A 24,579-nucleotide genomic window follows, 5' to 3' on the forward strand; every position below is an offset into this window, starting at 1 on the left:
ACATAGAGAATTATGACCCCGGGGGATATGTGATAGGGAGCTCAGGAGTTTTATTCCTTAAGACCTTTTTAATCATAAGTGACAGAAAACCAAACTCAAGCTCACTTAAAAGCAAAAAAATGGAAGTTCACTGACTCATAGGAACAGGAAGGCCAGGGGCATACTAGCTCCCACCGTGGTGAATCCAGGGGCTTACTGAGATGTCGAGCACTTTAGAAGTCTCTCTCTCTCTGTCTCTCTATCTCTATCTCTATCTCTATCTCTATCTCTATCTTCCTCCTCCCTCTGCTTTCCTCTGTATTGAATTCATTCTCAAGTATACCCTCCCCAAGTGGTAAGATGAGCATCAGCAACTCTAAGCTTTCTTTCTGTCAGTTTAGCACCACAGAGAGCAAGACCTCTTTCCCAAGAACTCCAGCAAAAATCCCACGGCTGCTCTCACTTGGCCCCCCTTGGGTCACATGCCCATTTCTGACCAATCACTGGCCAGGAGGATGTGACCCCTAGAGACAGAGCGCAGCCCTCTGTGGCCCACAGTAACTGCAGTGGGGAGGGGTGACGAGGCACTGAGACTGGCAGAAGGATAGATGGATGCTGGCCAGGCAGCACTGGTCTGTATCAGAGGCCCAAGCGAGGGCTTGGAATATTCAGGGAGAGGGGAGATCACTTCTAGCCAGCAGGAAGTGGAATCTGTGAGAGCTTCATGAAAGATGGTGGTATTTGAGCTGAACCTTAGAAAGGGGATGAAATTTGAAAATACAACGAAGGAAAGCTTCTAGGCAGAATGCCCAGCCTGGGCAAGGCAGGGAGGTGTGGGGCACATCCGTCCTGTTGCCTGGAGCTCCGCGTGTGCACAGGTGCAGCAGGGTCCTCAGCTGCACAGGTGCACTGAGGTCGCATCACTGAGACCATACTGAGTGCCATGTTAGTAGGACTTCGCACTCTCCTCTGTGCTTGCCAAGTCAGGAGTGCCCTTAGTGAGCCTGGGAGCCTAAGTCAGAATTCTCTGGGGAGTAAGGGTTTGCTCAGAGCTCCGCTCAAGGAGGCCCAGCCTCGGCTGCCCACCACACCTTGGGCCTCTGCAGCCTGGCTCTGGGCTCTTCCTCTGTCCGGCTCAGAGGCACTGGCTCTGGCATCGATGCCTAGGTTAGAAGCCCAGTCCACATGGCCTTGGCAAGACACTTCATTTCTTCAAGTCTCAGTTTCCCTTTATAAAAGTGGGGATAAGAAGATGGCCTACCTCATAGGGTTGTGTTGTGTAAAAGCTCAGAGATCTGTGCTTCGTACCTAATAAGTACCTAGTAAGTATTAATTTTACTTTCGCTTCTTTTTTAAAAATTTTTTTTATTGATTTCAGGGAGGCAGGGAGAGGGAGAGAAACTTAGAAATATCAATGATGAGAGAGAATCATTGATCAGCTGCCTCCTGCACGCCCCCTACTGGGGATTGAGCCCGCAACCCGGGCATGTGCCCTTTACCAGAACCAAACCTGGGACCTTTCAGTCCGCAGGCTGACGCTCTATCCACTGAGCCAAACCAGCTAGGGCTCGCTTCTCTTTTTAATCATATATATTTTAAATTCCCCAAGGCCTTATCAACCCACGGGTCCAAATGCAGTGGTGTTGGCATATTTACCCAAACTTTGATGGCTCGTTGTCCCTACATCCTGACAAATGACTTTATCCCCTGCTGAGTCACCCTCCCACACCCACAGAGTGAGGGAGGATTGTCTCACGGACCCACAAACAGCAGTCTCACCTCCAGACTTTGCGGGGCCTCGGTCCTCACTGCTGCCTCTCCTTCAGGAAAACAGTGACTGCCCTGCTGCCCAGGGTGGGCTCCCAGCAATCCCAGCATGGCAACAACTTGGAGATGGAACAATGGCATGCCTGTCCCTTAGTCTTCCTGTGTGTGAGCCAGTTCTGTCACACCCCAAAGTGGGGGAAATGTTCCTCTCTTCTCACAAACAACGTCAGTACTCAGTGAGATGTCATCAGAGCCAGTCCTTAGAGCTACGCAGGGCCCAGAACTGAACTAAACGCTCTGAAGTTCCCAACTATCTCCACATTGATCCTTGGTAGCTGAGCCCCACACGTCCTCCTTGAATACCCTTCTCATCAATCATAGGGGTTCCTCTGCCTGCCACTTGCCAGGTGCTCGCTAGAGGCTGGCATTGTGCTGAGCCCTGGGCCACATCCTTCAATCCTCACGAAAATCTGGGTGAGAAACCAGACTGACTGGGTATGAATCTAACTCTAGGCCCAACAAGTTGGCTTTTCTCATTCACACAGTTCCGACTACATAGGGCTGCCTTAAGGATTAAATGGAATAATCTATGTAAAACACCATCTGAGGGCCTGCCGCACACCAAGCAATACATGTCAGTGGCTATTAGTAGTAGGGGGTAGTACAAGAATAATTAACAACAATCTTATTTACTGCCTGATAAGTTATAAGCACTGGGCAAGAATGGAGCACAGAGGAGGTGGTCGGGAGAGGTTCCTGGTATCTGGTTATCCAGGAGCGCAGGCAGGAGACTCTTTCACCACAGGTGAAATTTTTAATTAGAAGAGGAGCCCTTAAGGATACACAAAGAATTGATCACATTGATTACCTCCTGGTTTTCCTGGAAGAGAAACTGGGAGGGGCTGGTAGGAGGGTAAATACTTTTCCCTTTATGCCTCTATAATGTGTCAAGGGCAAATATTACCTATGTTAAATAAAATAACTCCTAATAAAGCTTAAGTATTTTTTAAAAGAGCCCTTTGGGGTAAAGGGTCTTCAGAGATTGGGTCTGGAGAATGTGTGGGGAGGGGAAAGAAGGAGAGTAAAAAAGGAACACCTGGCCAGCAGCAGAGCAGCGGTTCCCAGACGTGCTTAGGGAGTTTGTCAAGATACAGATTCCCGGAGCCCCAGGGGTTCTCTGAGTCTGTAGATCAGAGGGGTGTCTGGGGAGTATGGATTTTTAATGAGCTCCCCCAGTGCTCCTAATCTTGGCCCAGTCCCCATCAACTGCAGGTCCTGGAACTGCCACAGACACCACCACCCCCCCACCCCCCCACCCCCCCACCCCCCCTCCACCCCCCCCCCCCCCGCCACCTCCACAGAACCTCCAACTTCCTCTTCCTGTGTGGATTTCCTCTTGCAGGGATGGCGTTCCGTACTGCGAGTCTGACTACCACTCCCAGTTTGGCATTAAGTGCGAGACCTGTGACCGATACATCAGCGGCAGGGTCCTGGAGGTGAGTGGGTACAGGTAACTGTGAAGATGTTTAAGAGGAAGGCCTGTGACGCCCCAGAGTCATCACTGAAGATAGAGAAGTCACCCTACGCCCTTCTTCCACAGCCTTCCCCTCCCCCACTTCCTCTGCTACGGCTTAGCTTGCTAATTGACCTTGAGCAGATAACCTTGCCGCTCTGGGTACCCTCAAAATGAGAGGCTGAACAAAATTATTCCTGGTTCAAAGATGCTGTGATGGGAATATCAGTAACCTATCAGACCCAGGTAGATTGCGAGCGAGTAACAATTATGATTTCTTTCCCAACCCTGCTAAAGAATGGAAGCTGTTTTTTATTTTTTAAGCGTTTGGTAAATGTGCTGATTTAAGAACCAGCTTGTCTAGCAGCCTGCTCCCTAAGCCCTTCTCTGGCTGGTCCATCACCATGGCAACAGCTTTCCTCCGCCTCCAGTGCACAGCTTGCTCTGCCAGTGAGAGACAACCTGCAGCACCCTTGCTGAGCCCCTGCCTAAGCCCCCATCCACTTGCCTTCCTGGCCTTCCTCCCCACACCTGTGGGCCCAGAAAACCATCATAGCTTTGGGACCACCTACCTTGAAATATTAGAAATAGGAAAGAGTTTGGTGTAAAGGAAAAACAATAGCCTAAGGGCAGGAGCAATTGGGTTCTAATATTCACTCAACTGCTAACTCATGCTCAGGTTGGAGGTGAGTATCTTTGCCTTTCTGGGCCCCTGTTTTCCTGTCTGACAGTGGCTGGGGATGGCACCCTGGCTCAGTTGTCTGGAGCAGAATCATTCATTCTAACAAACCTGGCCAGTTGGTTGTGGTTCTCTGGAGTCAGCACTATGTTAAGAAGGATTCTGCAGCTACATCTAGGCTCAGCAGGAGAAAGGACCCAGAAAGATTTTTTTTAAAAATTGTAGGGAGTCAGAGAGACTACGCTAAGCAAGTGCAGAATTGATAAACTGTTAAGCATTTCCAGGGAGCATAGGAGTGCAACGTGGAAGATAGGGCCTAAAACAGGAGCACAGGCAGGGAGGGTAGTAGGACCAGGTTTCCAAGGGCCCAATACCAGGGTGAAGAGTTTGCATGTAATTCACTGGGCAGCAGGGGCTTGTGGAAGGACCTAGCAGAAGTGACCTGCTTAGAGCTGCACCTTAGAGAGGATAGCCGGATGTACATGGGCCAGATTTGAAGGAAAGAAACTGGAAGTGGGAGACCAGCAAAGGAGGCCATGACCCCACGGGAAGGACTCAGGAAGTACAGTGGCTGTGGGAAGACCAACCTCCCTGTCTCCGAGATCATGGAAGTGGAATTCCAATAGCTTTGCAACTGAGAGGCAACTAGTAGAAATGAAGACTGAAAGAGAAGAGGCCAATAGTTGAACCAAAGTGTCAAGCCTGGGTGAGAGGAAGTCTGGTGTTGCCCTCTGCAGATCTGGGCAGACACACAGTGAGTTCATCTGGGACAGGTTGTTACTGAAATTCCAGGGTGGTTTCAAGAGGGCAGTCAAATGTGGATCAGAACTCAGAGACAACCGTCAGTCCTGGGGGGACCTAAGAAGTGCTAGGATTTGAATAATAGCACCATGGGAGTCGTCGGGATTTGAGAAACTGAGAGGTAGAGAGCGCACACTGAAGGCAACCTTGGGGGTTAGCTGCTTACAGGTGGCAGGTGGAGGCTGAGGAGTTCTCAGAGAAAGAGGCAGAGCAGTCGGGGAGGTGGTGAACAGGGGAGGGGCAGTGAGAGGCCAGACCTTCAGAAAGATGGCGAGGTCGGTCAGAGTGGTGGTCAGATTCTGCAGGGCAGTTAAGGACCGTGTGGGCTGAGAAAAGACTGGAGTGTGGAGCAAGTCAGCTGCAGGGGAGCTATTTGTTGGGTTTGCAGGATTGTATGGGAGGGGCATCCAGATTGTAGTGGGATAAAAGGTCAGTGGGATGGGAGATCATTACAGCACACTTTTCCTTCAAGAAGGGAAGGAACTTGGATTACATGCGGGGCTGCAAATGGGAGCTGCCCCGGCCTTCCCAGGCTGCTCTGCAGTTGTCAGTGGGGGCTGACTTTCCTGCCTGTTACTCTCTTTGAGCGTCCTGGGAGCCTCCTCTTCTAGGGAAGCTGTTGTGACTGCGTTTCAATTGATTCCATTCGTATGAGGCTCCATTAGCATCTTGGACATATTGATTCTTTTCTTAGAGCTGAAGACACTGTCAGCAGTCAACTAGTTCCCCTCCTCACTCTACAGATGAGAGCAGTGAGCCCCAACACATGTGATGCTTTTCCAAGGTCACACGCAATGTTTCTGGCAGAGAGAGAGAGAGCAAGCTCTAGGACGCCAGGTCCCTTCATCCCACACTGCTGCCCACAGCTCTCAGCCACTCAGGGGTTTTTGAAGTAAGGTTATGTCATGAGAAATACATGGCTGGAGTCAAACAGACTTGCATCCCAATTTTAACCAAATCTAGCCATGAAACCTTAAGCAAGTCACTTTCCCTGCATCTTAGAGTCTTTATCTTTCAATGGAGAATACTACTGTTATTTCACTCCTAATGGAAACATATATTTTTTCTATTATTTCACATTAATAATAAAGAGCCTGGGAGTAGTTCAGGCACAGCTGGATCAAGCCTCAAACAAATGCATCTGGAATATCCCGCCATCTTGGTTCCACTGTCTTCTGTTGACTTTATTCTCAGGAAGGCTCTCCTTCATGAAGGGGAAGTTGGACCCCAGTGGCTCCAGGCTTATTCTTCCTATCACCCAGCATCCCCAATGGAAGGAGAATTTCTCTTTTCTGATAACTCAACAAATATCCTGGGACAGCCTCTTACTAGACCAGTGGTCGGCAAACTGTGGCTCTCGAGCCACATGCGGCTCTTTGGCCCCTTGAGGGTGGCTCTTCCACAAAATACCGACTTCTGCGCATGGGCCACGAAGTTTCAATCACACTGTACATGCGCGCCTGCACGTGGTATTTTGTGGAAGAGCCACACTCAAGGGGCCACAGAGCCGCATGTGGCTTGCGAGCCGCAGTTTGCTGACCACTGTACTAGACCATCTCAGGCTCATCTCTGAACCAGTATCTTGACCAGAGCTGGACTACGCTTATTGGTGGTGTCAGCCCTACTTCACTTAGCCACATGGACTGACCTGGGGAGTGGGAAGTCCCACCCAGGAAAGGCTTGATGCTATTTCTGGAAGAAGGAGGAAGGATGTTGGCCAGGCAAAAACAACAGTTGCCCACTAAAGAGCTCAGCACATTGCCAGGTACACAATAGGCACTTAATTAGATTCCGTTTCCCCTTCCCATCCCCTCCCCAGGCCACCCCCCAATCCCTTCCTCAGTGACAGAGCTGAGTATGCTGAGCACCAGTCATACTCCTTCCTTCCTCGTCTGTGTCCTGGCCAAGGAGAACCACACACCTGGTGCCCATGTGCTTTTCCTACCTTGTGTGTGGTGCTCTCCAATATGCCCCCCCTTTTCAGGTACTAGAGCTTCACCATTATTTCCTCACCATTTTCATGACTTCAGTTTGTTACCAAACAGAATATCTCATCTGATCTCACTGACTTGGTTTCCCTTATGCTGGTGCCAGCTGCTCTGGCAGCCTCCCTCCCTCCCTTATTTCTTCCTTCCCTCAAGTTGTTTTCAACGCCATCCACGGCCAGGGTGCTGAAGTGGGCACGAAGCCCCTTTCGGCCGAGGCTGTGTGGTGGGGATGACATTTAGGAAGATGCCAAGCTTTAGTTTTGCCAACATGCTATTGCCACCCTGGAAAAAACAGGTCTATAATTCAAATGAAAAAGAGACACAAAGTGGGAAGAGGCTACTAATTAAACCAATTATCCCTGCCACGGTGTGGGGGCATCAGTGCCACGACATCTCAGCTTGCGAAAACAGCAAGCTCCTTCCAGAGTTTGAACAGTCTGCTTTGATGACAATAAGGACATTTTATCATTGGTGAGAACCACGCAAACCATGCAGAGTAAAACAAGGAATAGTGGCGGGGTTGTTGTTTGTTTGTTTTCCTTTTTTAAAAATCTGTCCTTTTCACATTTTTGCTAAGTTTTTATACTAAATCAAGTATTTCTGGAATAAGCAAGCCTATGCCCAGACTCCCCCAAAAACTGATTTGGAAACAGGCCTTCAGTGTTACACCATGATAATTTTTTTAAAATATATATTTTATTGACTTTTTATAGAAAGGAAGGGAGAGGGATAGAGAGTTAGAAACATCAATGAGAGAGAAACACCGATCAGCTGCCTCCTGCACACTCCCTACTGGGGATGTGCCTGCAACCAAGGTACATGCCCTTGGCCGGAACCGAACCTGGGACCCTTGAGTCCGCAGGCCGATGCTCTATCCACTGAGCCAAACCGGTTAGGGCCACAATGATAATTTTTTTAATTGGAAGGAACTTGTTAGCATCAGACCAAGTGATGGCTTGGGGATTAGGGAGGTGCTTTAACAACCCCTCTCAATATCTATCAATTTCCCCCAGACATATCCCCCCCAAAAAACTTCACCCTAACATGCAAAATACACCTTCAAAACAAGCCCCACCTTCTAGCCCAACCAGTGCACCAAGCTCCTCCCATGTGGGAATCCCAGAGCTGCCACTGAAGGGCTCCGCATACCAAGTTGTCTTGGCTGGGATTGTAGTGTCAGAGCGGTCAGCGTGGAGGGGAGTGAGGGGCTGGTGACCAGCCCTCAGGAGTCCAGCTCCAGCATTGCTCCCGGCTTCAGTGAGACCCGAGTCAGACCTTCTCTGAAGCTAAAAAAAATTTGCAGCTGCAAGTCATTTTCATTTTTCCTTAAAATAATGGTAGGGAAGGAAAGTGGGAGTAGGGAAGGGGGCCCACCAGACTGGGGTGAGCTGGAGATAGGGGTGGAGGCACCAAGGTACAACAATCACGGGAGCTGCCTGGGGATCAGAGGCTTGCCAACAGGTTCTGGTTTTGTGGGTCCCTTTGTTTGTCTCCTGTGTATAAGAGTCTGTCCTTCCATTGCCACTCTTACAATATTTGCCATGTCTGTGAACCTCGCATACTCTTTCTTAACTAATACATTAAATTGTCTTTAAGTTGGCTCACTTACATATAAGGAAATATGTATAACTAGAGGCCCGGTGCACGAATTCGTGCACGGGTGGGGTCCCTCAGCCTGGCTGGTGATCAGGGCTGATTGGGGCCATCTCGCCCAGTTGGGGGGGACGAGGGGGGGAAGGGACTGTGGGAGGTTGGTCTGCAGTAGGAGGGTAGCTGTGGGAGCACACTGACTACCAGGGGGAAGCTCCTGAGTTGAGCGTCTTCCCCCTGGTGGTCAGTGCATGTCATAGAGACTAGTCAAAGGTCATTCAGTCATTTGGTCATAACGCTTGCTTAGGCTTTTCTATATACAGATAACAGGAAAGCCAGGATCACTTGCTCATAACCGAAAAATAAGTATAATACTAGCTAGATTTTACTGCTTGTAGAGGCTCCTGTTCTCATTCTTATAAAGGTAGGTTAGTAAGTTTGGGGTAGACGTTAAAGGCATACTGCACCAAACTGGTACTCTCTCATTGAAAATAAATCAGAAGAATTGATAGAGGATTGAAAAGGAGAACATTTTTTCCCTCCATTGATCCAATTTTATTACCTCCTGGGCTCACGTACCCTATAAAAGCATCTGCTGCGCCATCAGTGGTGAGGGCCCCATCCTCGGGGACATACTGGGATGTCCTCAAAGCAAGCCTGGTTCCTCATCTGGAAATGAGGTGGGATTGGTGGCCTCCAGACGGCCCTTCCACTGCAAGGACAGAAGTGTGGGTGTCCGGGGAAATCCCCTGAACTTCCATCAGGGACCCATGCTGTATAATTACTGAGCTTCCTGGATGGACTTTTAGATAGTTCTGGACTCTCCTGGGTAGACTCCCATCCAACCTCAGGGCCATGAAGATGCCAGCAAAACTAACACGCCCAGGAAGTTTTCAAACCCAACCTTCCCCCCTTCCCACCGCCCGCCCCCCCTTCACAACAGCCCCAGGTCTGATCTCCTATTTCTCCTTTTTATTTCCATAGGCAGGAGGGAAGCACTACCACCCAACATGTGCCAGATGTGTACGCTGCCACCAGATGTTCACTGAAGGGGAGGAGATGTACCTCACAGGTAAGCAAATCGGACCCCCTGTAAGGCATTCCGATCCACTCAGGACTGGAAAGGAGATACAATCGCCTTTTATTTCAGTGTTATCTTGCTTTGGGCTTATCCTCAGATTTGCAATTAACTCGCCCCTCTCTGGGTGGTTCGGGAAAGTTGCCGGTGTGGCTAATATGAAGTGACATCTAATCTGCCTTTCATCCCTTTGCGCCTCCACCCGCTGCTTGGCTGGCCTGCTTCCCTGGCAGTGCTCTGAGCAGACTCCTCTGGCTCTGCCTGGGGGTGGGAGGTGGAGCTGAACAAGGCCACAGGGTCAGAAAACCTCAGAGGGATGCCTGAGTTGCAGAGTATCTGCAGCATCTCCCCTCCTTTCTCCCCACATCTCAGAGTATCACACCAGGCTGCTGCCCGGGTCTTCCCATGGACTTTCAGCAGGCACAAAGAGGAAGGGGAGGGAACCAGCACTCTCTTAGAAGCAAATCAGGCCTGCTTCCCAGGGTCCCGCAGGTTCAATCCTCCATCCTCTGCCCAGTCCATCGTCCGAGGGCATCACGGTGTTCTTGGCACAGCCCTGTGAAGAGGTCTGCGGGGCCCCTCCTTACCCACCAGTCTGACCTAGCAGTTAGGACCTTCTCAAGAGGTCTCAAACCGCCTATCTAGCCTTGAACCAACCCAACACCTAAGCTGCCAAATTTCAATTGTTTCTTCATCCATTCAACAACTATTTTTTGAGCTCCTGCCATGTGCAGGCTCTCCACTGGGGTCCATAATGAGTCCCAACCACCGCCCTACACCCATTGCCCTACAGTCCAATGTGGGAGATGGATCATAGTCCATAATCACACAAATAACTGTCAATCAGGATAAGTTTTGTGAAGAGGAGACCTATGGGACTGAGAGCACATAACAGGGTGGGGAGAGGCCTCAGGGAAGATTCCCAGAGAAAGAGGATAGGTGGGTGTTAGCTTGGCAAAGAGGGGAGAGATGGGGTGCACCAACCTGAGGGGACAGAATCTACCAGGCTCTGAGGTGGGTAAAGAAATGGCAAATGTTAGGAACCTACGGGAGCCTGTGTGGCCAAGGTACAGAGGTAGGTTGGCAGGGGTGGACCAGGCCTGTCCTTGTGGCTAGGATGGTGTTCAGCCCCTCAAATGAACATGCCCCCATGCCTCTGGTTTTGTTTGTATGCCTTATCCTCAACAAAGACACTTGTCTTCCCATGCCCTCCTTTGAAAGTCCTATCATTTTGGGCCCAGTTTAATCACTGCCCACTTCATAAACCCCTCAGATGCCCCTGCCCTCACCCACAATTTAACACACGCCCTCCTCTCTGAGACCCTACATCCCTTTGTCTACACTTGGTCCCCTCCAGCTTGCATTAGAGTATGGGCCAGCTCCCTGAGAGCCCTTATTACTGACACTGGCCCCACAAGTACTCACTCTACCAGTGATCACTGTTGGCTGAACTGCTGCGATTAGCCATCCCCAGATGTGTGAATATCTCTCAGGGAGGAGTGAGTGTGTTAAGTTGTGGGTTTCCCTACAGTCTCCCTACAGTGCAGATCTAAGGCCAGGGAGGCAGTTACACAGAATGTGACTTCCTGTCAACCTGTCATAGCCACAAATGCCCAGGTCCAGGAGTTCCTGCAAGATCAAATGAGTCTCTGCCTAGAGCAGATTTTCTCAACCGTGGCACTGCTGACATTTGGGGCCAGATAAGTCTTTGGAACAGGAACTGTCCTTTGTATTGCAGGGTATTTATTAACATTCCTGGCCTCCACTGACAAGATGCCAATAACATACCCTCTTCCTACTGTGACAACCAAAAATATCTCAGGCATTGCTAAGTATCTCTTAGAGGCAAAATCGTCCTTGATGAAGAACTACAGGCCTAGAGCTATTCAACAGAATCTCTTATCATCTGCTCGAATGTTGGAGCAGAAATTCCTGGGTTGGATGCTGTGACTCTACAATGACTTACTTGAATGTACAGTCACACAGGTGTTAGAGGTCACTGGAGACTTTAAAGTAACAACCCCCATTATATAGATGGTAATAGTGAGGTCCAGAGAGAAGAAGAGACTTTCATGTGAACCAGAGTGAACAGGGGCAGAACAGGACTGGCCTTGTAACTCCCACTCCAGGACTCTCTGCACCTCATCTCCTGGGACCCGGGACCCAGTTCCTGCCTGCTTTCTCAGGTCCCTGCAAGGATTAGCTGCCCCTTCCCATGAAGACACTTGATCCCTCGGTGTCTGAGTCCCTGAGTGATTCCTGCTGCAGGACCCTGTGCTACATGCTAGAAAGCCCACCTGAGTCTCCACACCCTGCACGATGTCTTTATGGACCCTGACCACCTTGGGAATCTGGACTTTGCACTTGGTTTGAAAATTTGTTGCATGGTATTCCTCTCCGCATTCCCTGGTTAACACATTTCCTAGCATTAAAACTTCCTCCACATTCATATCAGTAGAGCAATCAACACCTTTACCTTTCTGCCTGAATTCTCAACCCTAATCTTTCCCCATGTGGTGCTTTCAATCCTGGTTCCACTGCTTCCTAAGATTTTACCTTGAGTGAGTCTCTTAACTCTCTGAACCTCAGTTGCCTACCCTGTCAAATCAGCTTTTAATAGTCCCTATATATAGAAGTATGCTAGGTTCCTGACACATGGTAACCTCTTAGTTCATTCATTTAACAAATATCTATTGAGCATCATCTGAGTGCCTGGGACTGCCCTAACAACTGTAGACGTAGCAGTGAGCAAGTCAGACAAGTTCCCTGCGCTCATGGAGTGCCCGTCCTCGTGTATCACTACCTTCTAAGCTCTGCTTCTGACCAGAACTCCACAGAATACTGAAAGAGTTAAGTGATGAAGTGAACATCTTTGTGATCATGAGAGAGAATGTACAATCAAACCCAGGGCGCAAGTGCCTCCAGGAGGAAGGAGATATTTTTGGTGGTGAAGAAGGGCCTGTCACCCTCCTCCTTAATTATCCCCTTCCCTACCCTCCTGGCTCCTGGGAGAGTGGGAGTAATTGCAGGGTCTTCAAGGACCTGCCTTGAGAGATGCTGAGTGATCCTGGAATGAGGAGGACCAGGCCATCCAATGCTACAGTCATGCTGACTTGGGCTGTGGGTGTTTGGAGAGGATGTCAGCCATGGGGGCGGGGGGGGGGGGAGGGGGGCAGGGAAGGTAGGGGGAGGGAGGTGGTTCTGCTACTACTAAGAGCTTGGCCTTTTATTGCCCTGGACATCCTCCCTGGGTGGGATGATATTTCCCCCGAAATAGCAAGAAAACTGTCCTCCCAGGCAGCACAGGAGTGGTGAGAATTGGCTTAGAGCAGGGATTCCTGGGTTCAAAGGTCGCACTTCCATTAATGGGCTATGGCCTGAAGAAATTACTTCTTTCTCTGGGTCTCTTCCTTCACCCATAAAATGAAGATAATTACACTCTCTTTCATTCCGACTGAGGCCATGCTATGCAACAGGCTCTCTGTGATGTGCTGGCTGCTCAGAGATGAACGAGGCAGGTGTACTTGCTTCCGAGTGGAGTGTACACTATCAGGAAGGGAAGACGGACTTTACTCAAACAGAAGTGCAAATATTCAATGACAAGCTGTGTGATAAGTGCTGTGAAGGGGGGATTTGGGGACAATGGAGTATGTTTTAAGGCTCCTGATCTAGTCAAGATCTTAAAAGTGAGTAGGAGGTGGGAGGGTGAAGAGGGGAAGGAGGCAGAGAGAACAGCAGGTGCAAAGGCCCACGGTGGGAGGAAGCATTGCATAGTGGAGAAACTGAGGCAAGCCCACATGGCCAATGCTCTGAGAACAAGCATACTCCACAAAGTCCTCATGAATATTCAGGAGATGGAAGTGAGGCTGCCAAGTGCCCACAAAGCAGCATACAGGGGAGACAGTGTTAGGAAGCCTGCAAAGTGCATACACCCAGCCTTGTCGGTTCCTTAGCCAGACACAGAACGCATGGTGCTGGCAACTGGGCGGGGAGGTTCTCTTGGTCAGTTTATTTGTGTTATAATTGCTGTGTGATGGCTTTCTGATGGGCTCTAATTGGGGAAAGTCTGACATCTGTCTGGGTGAGAACTTCTGAGGTCCCAGGAGACAAGAGTAAGTTTTCTTTTATTTAAATTCTGCTGTGCATTCAGTCTTGCAACTGTTTTTGTAAAGATGCCAAAATTTCTCATCTGTTTGTTGTCCAAACCCTTCATTTGGGCTTCACCAGAGAATTAGATCACTGATTTTGTGCAGCAAAATAATAGCCAAAATGCTGCAGGGTCAGGGCAAAACTTACACTGAAATCACAAAGGTTACAGTGGCCAGGCCAGTGGGAGTTTTTCTAAACCCAAAATGTGGCTCATGAGATAAATATTGTTCTTGCTCTAAATGTGCCTATACCTAGGGAAAAGGAAAGAGAGACTTGTCTCTCTCCTTCTGTCTACACTAAACACCCCTATGTTCTCAGAATAACACTGGAAACAGGAGTTCAGCTGCACATTTTTAAACAGGTCTCTGTTATCATTTGTATATTTAATTAAACCTACCAGGCAGGAAGTCATTTATGAAATCCTAGGACAAACTCTGTTCTGCTGAGGAATATATTATAACAAATTGTAGGTCCTAATAATAATAATACTAGTAATAATAGAGAAATAAAATACCTTAATATTTATTGAACGCCTAGTATGTGCCATACACTGAGTTTTAACTGCAATATACCATTTTATCATTACAGCCCTATGGACCAAAAGCCATTAATATCTGCATTTTAGAGAATAAGAAAGTTTAGAGAGGTTATGTCCCTGGGCCAAGGTTAGCCAGCCTATTTTGCTAGGGGGTCAGTCCATCTTCTTTCATTTATTATTAGAATTCTTAACCTGTGGTTCATAGTTGGCCTCCTGAATTCAGCGAATCCCCTGAAATCACTTGCCAAAGTTTGCATGTAGGTGTTTCTTTAAGGAGAGGGTCTGTAGCTTTCATCAAATTGCCAGGTGCCCATGGCCCAAAATAAAGTGAAGAGCCCGGGTTCCGTGGTAATGCAAATCCAAAGTGGTGCCCTGGAAGCCTTCTATGATAATCACACCATACCCTTCTCTTGTATAACTGAGTCTATTTCAGATCACTTTCTTTTTTTTTTTTTAGTTCAGATAACACAAGGGCCTGGTACCAGGAAGTGTGTCTGTCTGCACAGCTGGATTGATATTTAGTAGAGGCCTCACTGTCCTCTGACAAGTGCCAGAGAAGAGGTTTGCTGAGCAATAGATGTCTAGGAGAGGTGTCGTCTGTTGTTATGGCTTATGGAATGCCAGCCCTCAGACACATCTCATCAAACCACACTGTAAAGGGCACTAACGTAAGAGCGGTTGCTATAATTTAGTAGTTTAGCATTGTTATTTTGAATGGGATCTCTCTCCTGACAGCTTAGGTTGTAGGAGTTATGCTTAAAAACTTAAAATCTTATGTTTTCCCAATCCTGCTACATAATTTTAGACTCTTCAAACATATCCTGCTACTGTGCTAAATTGATATTTCCTAAAGTCTGACTCTACTAAGCATATTTCATCTGAAACAGAGTACATTTTAATTTTTGAGGAGCTGCAAAAATAATTTTTATTTTTAGGGTTACCACACATCTCGAATCCTATAGATATTACAGTGTAGTAACTTTAAGTTTGTATTTTAAAGGTTGCTTCCAACTTGCTCCTCTCAGATTGCCACCGACTCAAGACAACGTGGCCATTTTCTCACCAGTTACATGTCACATCCACTTCACCAGCCAATTTGTCCATGTTGATCGAAATTAGGTCCACAGTAGCAATTTCCCTGGTTGCTTCCTCTATTTTCTGGGAAACAAAATTGCCTGCAGGGCAAGTCAGGAACTTGTCAGATACTCACATTTTAGCTCAATGAGATGTTTTATTGCTCTGGACTTTTTAGGTGGCAGAAACCCAACTCAAATGGCATTAGGCACAAGAGGATTGAACAGCTCACGTAACTGAGGAGCAGCACAGCTGGGGTGAGAGGCCCCCGGTGCCAGCAGGTGGTTCTTCTCCCTGCTGCTTTTTGTGTGTGGCCTCCATGAGAGGTGGGGTGGCATGGCCAGCCCCTGACACCATGGGTGCAGAGGGGCGGAGTTCTCTGCAAGGTTCAACGGAGGAGTTCCTGAGAGACTCCCAGAAGCCTGACTTTGGTCACATGGCCACACCTAGCCAGGGTGGGGAGAGAGTGATTGGCAGGTCGGCAAAACATCTAAGCTCCCTAAACCCTAATTCATCTGAGAACAGGGATAACCATAGGCCCCACCTCACCGAGCTGCTGTGAGGATTAAAGGAGTGAATACATGGTAAAGGCTTAGTACTGAGCCCGGCACCACCAGCTCTGCCAGTGTGAGCTCATAATAAACACCCAGTGATGTAGAAATAACCATTCCCCATGATGCCATGCACTGACAATGTTGGCTTTTGTCAATAGATCATCACTGTTAATAACACTTAGCACAGGGCTCAGCATATGTGCTCGTAAATGTTATCATTATTACTTATCTTGATTATTTTTATTATCATTATTAGTTATCATTATTTTCCAGTTGAGTACTATTGTTATACAGTGTATAGCATAAGGGCTGGCACAGGCACTCTCTAAATATTATCTATATAATAATAAGAAGGAGAAGAATAAAAATACTTAGTGCGTGACACACACTAAGCACTCAACACATTTTAATTACTGTCCTAACTGTTCTTTTCAGCAGTTATTATTTCCTGTGAATTACTCAGTACTGCAGTTCTCCTTTCCTCATCCCACTTCATATCCTCCATGGTAACCAGCTTCATGTAGCTAAGCAGGTTTGCCCCTCAATCTTTATTAAGCTTCATGCCCACTTGATCATGTCAGTTCCAGGCAAGCTGGTCTTTTCCACTGCTCCCGAGGTGCCCTCGTCCCTGGGCAGAAGCCCAACCTCCCAGAAGGGCACACTGGCAGCCAAGTCAGGCTTCTGCTTAGAGACTCCACCTGCACCGCCAGTCCTCTGCTTGCTGCAAGCCCCTCTCTCCACCTGCTCACCTGGGAGAGTAAACACCACCCACCCCTGCAGTGTCTCCTTACTGCTTTCCCTTCCCCTAACTGGATCTGGCAGACAGCTTTTATTTGGTAGGGGAGGGAAAATAATAATAATAATAACGAAAACAACTAACACTTACATAGTGCCTACACCAAGGCAGACGCTGTTCGAAGTGCATGTACAGCGGTCCACCCTTATCTTCAGGGGATACGTTCCAAGATGCCCTGTGGATGTCTGAAACCACGGAGAGTACCAAAACCTATATACGCCAAGCTTTTTCCTACACATACCCACCATGTAAAAGTCACATAACATCAAATTAACCACTTTAAAGTGTACAATTCAGTGGCATTTAGTACATTCACAATGCTATGCAACTAAATGCCCTCGCCCCAAAAGGAAACCGAACCCATTAAGCAGTTGCTCTTCATATCCTTTCCCCTTAGCCCCCGGCAACCACCAATCTGCTTTCTGTTTCTATCGATTTACCTATTCTGGATATTTCGGTTAGATGGAATCATCTAATACGTGGCCTTTTGTGTCTGGCTTCTTTCACTTAGCATAGTGTTTTCTACGTTCATCCATGTTGTAGCATGTGTCAATGCTTCCTTCCTATTTATGGCTGAATAATATTCCAGTCTATGGATTCACCGCAGTTGTTTATCTGGGCAGGGACTTTAAAGGAGCCATTCCAAGACCCTAGCAAATCTATGTCACAAAGGTAGTGCTGCCAATGTAAAGGCAGAACTCAGAAATTCCACCCTATTGTGGTCAAGAGAAACCCAGACAAGAAACCTGCTGAGGAAGAATAGGCTGGCTAGGATCAGGGCTGAAAACTCAATCGCCTGCTTAAATTGCTTAGATGAGTGAGAAGGGCCGGAGGCAGACAGCAGGGAGGGTCATGGGCCACCTGCCGGGCCTTAGCGCATTCATATTCAAAAATACTTAAGAAAACACTGTGCTGCCTAAATGGAACCTTCCCTGGGCCAGCTCCAGTCACTGCTCTATTTGTAACCCCAGCTGGGCATTCTGGAAAACTGTGGCACCAGTTCCAGTTTTGGCATAAATATCCACTAATACAAAAAAAGTAAACAAGTTGGCAAATTGAATTTCAAGGTCCAACAGAGAGGTGAGTGGGTTCCCAAACATTAAATAAGTCCAAAATGTTACAGGTGCCATAACCAGTCAGATAAGACTGAATGCTGACTCTGCTACAGACTAAAAACAGCCTTAATACCTGGCCCAAGGACAGTCTTAGAGAATTAGATCTCTATCTCTGATTCAGCTGACACAGAAATGGCTAATCCTTCACTTCCATAACCTTTACAGGAGGTTTTAACTGCAGAACTTGGAATTGTGGATGACAGTCTCAGAGGATGAGTGTGTGACTTGTGGAACCAGGAGTCTTGTAACAAGCAAAACATGTTGAATTTTTACAAGTTAAAAGAGTCCCATCTTGTAAAACTGATTTCTTTGTCCCATGGCATTCCAGGGGAACAAATTTGGAGTGTTAAAAGGTATTTAGCCCTGTGGTTCTCCAATTTAGTCATAAATCACCTTGGGGAGCTTGTTAAAATCACAGATTCCCAGGCCCCAACTCCAGGACACGGACCTCAGGAGCTCTTCTGGGGCGCCAGGAATCTGTGTTTTACTAGGCTGCTGGACACGTGGCCCACAAGTCACACTTCAACAAACCCCAATCTAGGGAATATTCTTGTAGACAGTCTGAAATTGTAGCTGTTGAATCAGAGTCTAGATTCTACCTCTTGTCCAAATCTCTGGGCCGGCTTAGAGAATTTTACTGGCCTAAAATAGAATTTCATGTTTATTCATTCATTCAGTGAGTATTAATTAAGGATCTGCTGTCCCTGCAGGTGCATCAGTAGAAAGGACAGAAATGAATCCCGCTTCTTATAGAATTTATATTGGATGGGGTAAATAATTATTTTTCCATACAAAGAAGCCTGTTAAGATAGAAACATAAAATCTCCACGGCTGGGCGGGATAGTAAATGTCCCTGAGTGTCACTGCCACATGACGTATCTCCTCAACAATATCCCTGCTGAGCATCTGCACACCCAGTGTTTGCTGAAATACTTGCAGGGACGGGAAACTTACTTGCAGAATGAGCCCATTCAAACTTCAGACATGAAATTTTCCTTCCCTGAAACTTTTGCCTTTGGTCCTTGTTCTCCTTTATAAGACATGAGGATGAATGAGGTAATCCCTCTCCCCACAGAGAGCATTAAAGTACTCAAAAAGAAATCCTTTTCACCCTTTTGTTATGGTTACCAACACCCTCTGGATGCGTATCACTGTGTCTTTTTTTAAAATACAAAGATGAAAGCCAACCAGTCATTCATCTGTTTCTTTATTAAACTCATGTGAGCCAGGCACTGTTTAAGGCTCTGGGGATAAAGCTCACAGAAGAGAATGACCTCCCTCTTCACTCTGGATGCTACCTTTCTGTTAATGTCACATTGTAGAGCTATTAACTCACAGCGGAAGCTCAGCAGACCATAATTTCATAGGGGTCCTTCATGAACAAATCATCTTTTCTTACCTTCACTTATCTAAGTTTATTGCTATCTACCAACAAACGCCTCCCCTCTTTAATTAAAATGATCTTCTGCCAACTCCCCAAACTTTTTTTTTCATTTTCAGTTATATTTTCTTTCTCCCTTTGATTCTCACCCCTCACATCTTATAAACCTGCTTTCCTGTGTATGGAGTGCTGAAGCCATTTGTGGCTCAGCTTTATTTCAGAGCAGATATGCCAATGGCATGGAGAGACCATCTCATCTGACCCCCTCCCCTTATACATGACTTCCCCCATGAGAACGTCTGCCTGACTTTTTACCTTTCCTATGCCTCTTGTGCTTAATCTCGTGACCTGAGACATCTGTGTCGACCTCATCCATTTCCTACAGTGATCATCCATGTGCTTCCTCCAGAGCCACAGGGGTAAACAACTCCTGGTGGCTTCAGCAGCAACTCACAGAGGACCCGGAAATGCTCTAACTCCCCAAAGCAAGGATCCCCACCCACCGCTTGGCAGTAGACACACCCTGAAGTTTCTGTATGAAGCCACAGACCCAGAGTCCCTCTACTGGGCTCTGAGAGCCACTGCACTTGACATAGAAGGAATTAAACATGTGTTGAATCATTAGGAACACCCAAGACTGTCAGCAAACAAGAATCTAAGATCACTATCCCACAAATGACAAAATGGCTCTAGAATTATGGAGATAAAAACAATCTCCAAGACTACCCAGATCTCACCTCCTTGTTATTCAGATGAAGAAATAGGGGCCCCAAAAAGGAGGTGTTAGAGACTGAGCAAACACAAGAACCCAGGGCTCCGTATTCCAGGTCCATCCCCTCTTCATCACACTTTCGGGTCTAACTGTTCAACCTTAAATCAACCTCCTGTCACTTAGCCAGTATTCCAGTCCTGGGGTTCCAGGCAACAAACCATAATGGTGAGTATATCCCAGAAACAAAGCCAGACAAACAAATGCCATCTGGGTGCTCAGGAATCCAGCCATTTGCTGGCTCCTTTCCTTTTAGGGCTGGTTACTACAAGGGGAATGGCACCAGTGGGATAATATGTTCCTATTTTTTTCTTCTAATCCAGGACATCTGTCCCTTCTTTGGGGAATGTGTAATATTTGGGGCTCCTCACCATGTGACCAGCCACCTGTTGCTCATGCCTTTCCAAATCGGCCTCTCGGTTTGGGGCTGGCCAACTGGCTTCACACCCACAATGAAATGCAATATTCTAAATTTGAAGAGTCTGGAGTCTTTTAGGAATTAGCAGGTCAAGCCAATGCTCTTAAGCAGAATATACATCATGACACTTCTTCCCCTTAAATGTCATAGCTCTGGTAGACTGTCACGAATCTTTGAAGAGAACGGAAGGCTGGAGTTCACCACAGTCTGCCACCTTCTTTCACCTCCACTGCCATTCATTCATTCAACATACATTTATTGACCACCTGCTATGTGTCACTCACTGCCAGTCGTCCCCTCATCTATTCACCCCCACAAACATGTACGGAGACTCCACTGAGAGCAAAGTCCCATGCTGGATGCTGCGGGAGATCCAGCAATGAATAAAGCCCAGCTCCTGCCCAGAAGGAACTCTTTAATTTAGTTGGGGTGATAAATCTACAAGCTACTATGAGTTAAGGCCATACGTGCTAAGAGAGATACAAAGAACTATGGATCACAGAGGAGCGAGAAGTCACTCTCAGCTGGCAGGTAAGAAAGTTTGCAAGAAGATGTCATGTCAGGCCTTAACCCTGAGGAATGGGTAGGATTGGGACAGACAGAACGAGGGCAGGGCTGGCTGAATCCCTGTAGAGCAGAGAGCCAGGAAAAGCAAGGGCCCTCCTGGCTGCTGTGCAGGGTTCCTATGCTGTTGAGGGAGTAAATGGAGATGGGAGAGGGTGGGGAGAGACTTGAACGCTGGTAGGTGTGAAAGGTCTGAGCCTCTGTTACTTTCCTGGCCCCCTAGGTTCTGAGGTTTGGCACCCAATCTGCAAACAGGCAGCCCGAGCAGAGAAGAAGTTAAAGGTAAGCGAGCCCAGCTACTCTTTGCCACAGGCTGGGAGCACTGGGCTTTAATAGAGTGCATGTTCCCAAATGTGTGCTGCACACCCACCTCACGGAGCGGGATTAAGACACTGGATGTGAGAGCACTTTGAAAACTGTTCAGCAGTGTCTTAATGTGAGTTTTAAGCGTTTCTGGGGTGAGGCTATACCCTAACCATTGCTTACCAAGATGGCAACCTCTCTGAGATGCCTCGATCTAAGGTCATTTATTAATAATAATAGTTAATATTGTCACAGGAATTGAGAGTTTGCAAAAGATCTTCACAGCCACTATCTGATTTGATTTATTTGATTATGGGGCAGGTCGGGAAGGAATTTTATCTTTGCTTTGCTTGTGAGAAGACCAAGGCTAAAGAGGGCGGGGATTTGCCCACAGTGATGCAGCCAGGCAGAAGCACAGCCGGTCTCCAGGCACACGCTGGACCAGTGTCCCTCTGAATCACTGTGACGCTGGGTTCTTGATCCCAGAACTGCAGAGAGGGGCCCTGTTCCTGGTCCTTGATGCTGCGCAGGAGATACCTGGAGTGTGTGGGGGGCACTCGACGATCTCCAAGGTGCCCCTGCGCTCTGGCCCTCAGAGCAACTTGGGCCCTTGGGACCGTGTTAAAAGTTACAGAGTCTCGGGTAAAAACACATGCATACAATTTCTGACCAGCTGGGGAAATGTTGTCTCCTTTGCCATCTCATCCATCTAATGTAAGTTTTAGGAAAGAGACGGTTTATGGATGTATAATTTTTTTGATCCAGGAGTGGGGTTTTTTTCCTGTTTCTTCCAAGCCTCTCTCTGGTAAGGTGTGAGAAGACCTAATCATCCTTTTCTCCCTCTATGTCCTCCTCTTTGGTGGCATCTCAAATTTCAGTCACCCTACAATCCTGGTGCTTGTTGCCATAGCTGTGTGCCACCTGTATCGCTATATAATTACCATTTTTCTTTTTTCTTTACATCAACTCACTACTTTTTACTTAACTAAACTTATTTTAAAATAAAACTTTATAGCACCATGTGGAAAACCAGTATTGCTTGCTATAAACAGAAGGTAACCATAAAATAAATTAGATGAAAATGAAATAATTCTTAAAAATACAATTCTCAAGAATAATTCTTGGACCAGCTGTATCACGGTGCCTGTACACTTTGTTAAAAAGGCAGCGGAGGGGGTGTTGGGGGATTAGCAATTGTCAAGACAGTTGTTGAAATGTATTAGCACAAAATGAAGACTTGCTCCTTGATCTGCGAGGACTGAAATAGAACTTCACATTTTACTCTCTTACTGTAGGATTCTGTATTACCAACTGTTCCACCTAAATTCATCTCCACTAGAGCGACACTAGTTCACAAAACACTGCTATACAGCCCCACTCAGAATGCTTTAAGTTGTAGGATGAGAGATCTGAAAGGGAATTTAGCAATCCTGAAAACCAACCCCTTCATTTTATAGATCAGAAATTCAAGATCCCTAAAATCACATAGTTCATTAGTGGTCCTTAATGCTCAATCTGTTTACTTTTTAACCACACCATGCTGCCACTCTCTGATGCACTGAGATTGACACAGTGTTGTTCTGCTAAGGAAGCCGTTAGTCCATCATTGCCATTGTTTAGAGAAAGATTTTTAAGTTTATCATTTAGGTTGATGTCAATTTGCAGTGGATATACTATAAACACTAGGTATATTGTGCAATTACATGAAGTTTAACCTACTTTTATATTTTGTATGAGCAAACTACTAAGGAATAGTACTAACCAATTTTATTCATTTAAAGTAAATACATTATTGGCTGGGATTACCTCAAATAAAAAGTTTTATGAGTAACTTCCTATCTAAACGGCCAATTACAAACATGTAAAAACAAATCCATATTCAGTCCAATAGCCTGAAGTCCCATGCATTTCTGATTTCATTCACACTCAGACATTGATTTAAAAGGCAGTAAAGAGAAAGTATAAAATAGCCAGAGTGCTTTTAATAGTATTGCTAATGTTCCCTGAAGAGCTGGGTTCTTATACCCTGTCTCTCCCCCTTCCCACCAAGTTGGGGTGAGCTCCTCACCCCTTCTGTCTTTGTCTCTCCCACAGCACAGGCGAACGTCTGAAACTTCCATCTCACCCCCTGGATCCAGCATTGGGTCACCCAACCGAGTCATCTGCGTATGTATCGCTTCTCAGCACAGAGAGGACTTTCTTATCCCCGAGCCTGGAATCTAAGGAGGTTCTTAGGACAGAGACAGCTGTCAGGTTTTCATCCAGCTGGTGTCCACTGCTGTCCAGTGTGCCAACACGTGCTAGGCTCTGTGCTGGGTCCTGAGGATATGGTGGGACAGGGCGGACATAGCCCCTGCCCTTAGGAACACACAGCTTAGTAACAGAGTTACAGGGATAATATCGAGATCAGGAGGAACATGAGAAAGAAAGTGTAGCAACAGCAAGAGCCCTGGACGAGCTCTGAAACAGTGCAATGCCCACCCTTCCCATTACTTAACTGAGACAAGGGCAAGAGAAAAATTGGGGATTAGAGTCCTTCCTATTCAGAGTGGGTACTGAATGGGATGTCAATGTGGAGACAGCGGTGTGAGGTAAAGCGGCAGAAAGGAAGAAGAAGCCATATGAATGTGGAAACACAGCCGTAAAGGATTTGCAAACACATAAAAGAGCTTCCTAATCATGTGAGAAGTCCAAGGATGGAGTAAACCTTGTGCATGTGCCTGAGCTCCCATCCCTAGAGGCATTCAAATACAGATACACTCATCATTGCCAGGGATGTGGCAAAAGGGACAAGAGTTGAGTTAGATGACCTTGGGTATGTAATTTATTCATTCATTCAACAAATGCATACTGAGTGTCTACGCCACTACATGCTGTCCTCTGCACTGGGGAGATGGTGGTGCCTCACCAACCTGATCCATAATGTTGAGCACATAATTCCATGGATAATCAGTTGCAGCTCTGATAGGTGCTAGGAAGAAAAAGTACAGTGTGCTCTGATGCTGCTGCAGTTTAACCTGACAGTCTAGGACCAACTGGGAGCAGAATCCTAGGAAGAAACATTTAAGCTCAAACCTGAGAGGTAAAGAGAAGTAAGATAAAGGAGGTGGGGGACGCACAGCCTGAGACGACCATGATGAGCAGAGGAGGGACTGACAGTCAGCAAACCTCAGTCTGGCTAACGCCAGACTACTTCAGCCTTCCTCAAGTCAAAGGAGCCAAGAAGACCAGAAATGGGGGGCTGGGGGTAATGTCTAGAGCAGGAAACCCTAATAAGAAGTTCTAGAGACAGTCCTCAAACCCGCCAGCCCCGGGTGGGCCCTGCCCATCATGCCTGATCATTATTTTACTCCAAATCCACATCCAGTTTCCTCCTTGGTTGCTGGATTATGCCTATTGATGGGACTATTTCCTTTCCTTTCTTCCTCTGTTTAAATTTTCAAGAGATGTAAGAGTAACCATTGACTGCAACTTCAATATGGGTCAATTCTGCCACGTGGCTCCCACAAAGGACAGGCGGCTT

At 47.1% G+C, this 24,579-nt stretch overlaps 1 protein-coding gene across 3 annotated transcripts in view; it reads left to right on the plus strand.

Annotated features, from left to right (window-relative positions):
* ABLIM3 (actin binding LIM protein family member 3) overlaps positions 1–24,579 on the plus strand; it is a 105,991-nt gene that overhangs the window by 60,067 nt on the left and 21,345 nt on the right. For all 3 annotated transcript variants that reach the window (XM_081091026.1, XM_081091027.1, XM_081091025.1), the window contains exons 7-10: positions 3,149–3,242; positions 9,302–9,389; positions 20,977–21,035; positions 23,151–23,222. In XM_081091026.1, coding sequence (XP_080947152.1) covers positions 3,149–3,242; positions 9,302–9,389; positions 20,977–21,035; positions 23,151–23,222 — 313 coding nt within the window. The remainder of the gene's footprint in view (positions 1–3,148; positions 3,243–9,301; positions 9,390–20,976; positions 21,036–23,150; positions 23,223–24,579) is intronic.

This window comes from Myotis nattereri, assembly GCF_964212035.1.
Source record: "Myotis nattereri genome assembly, chromosome: 5".
Taxonomy (NCBI): domain Eukaryota; kingdom Metazoa; phylum Chordata; class Mammalia; order Chiroptera; family Vespertilionidae; genus Myotis; species Myotis nattereri.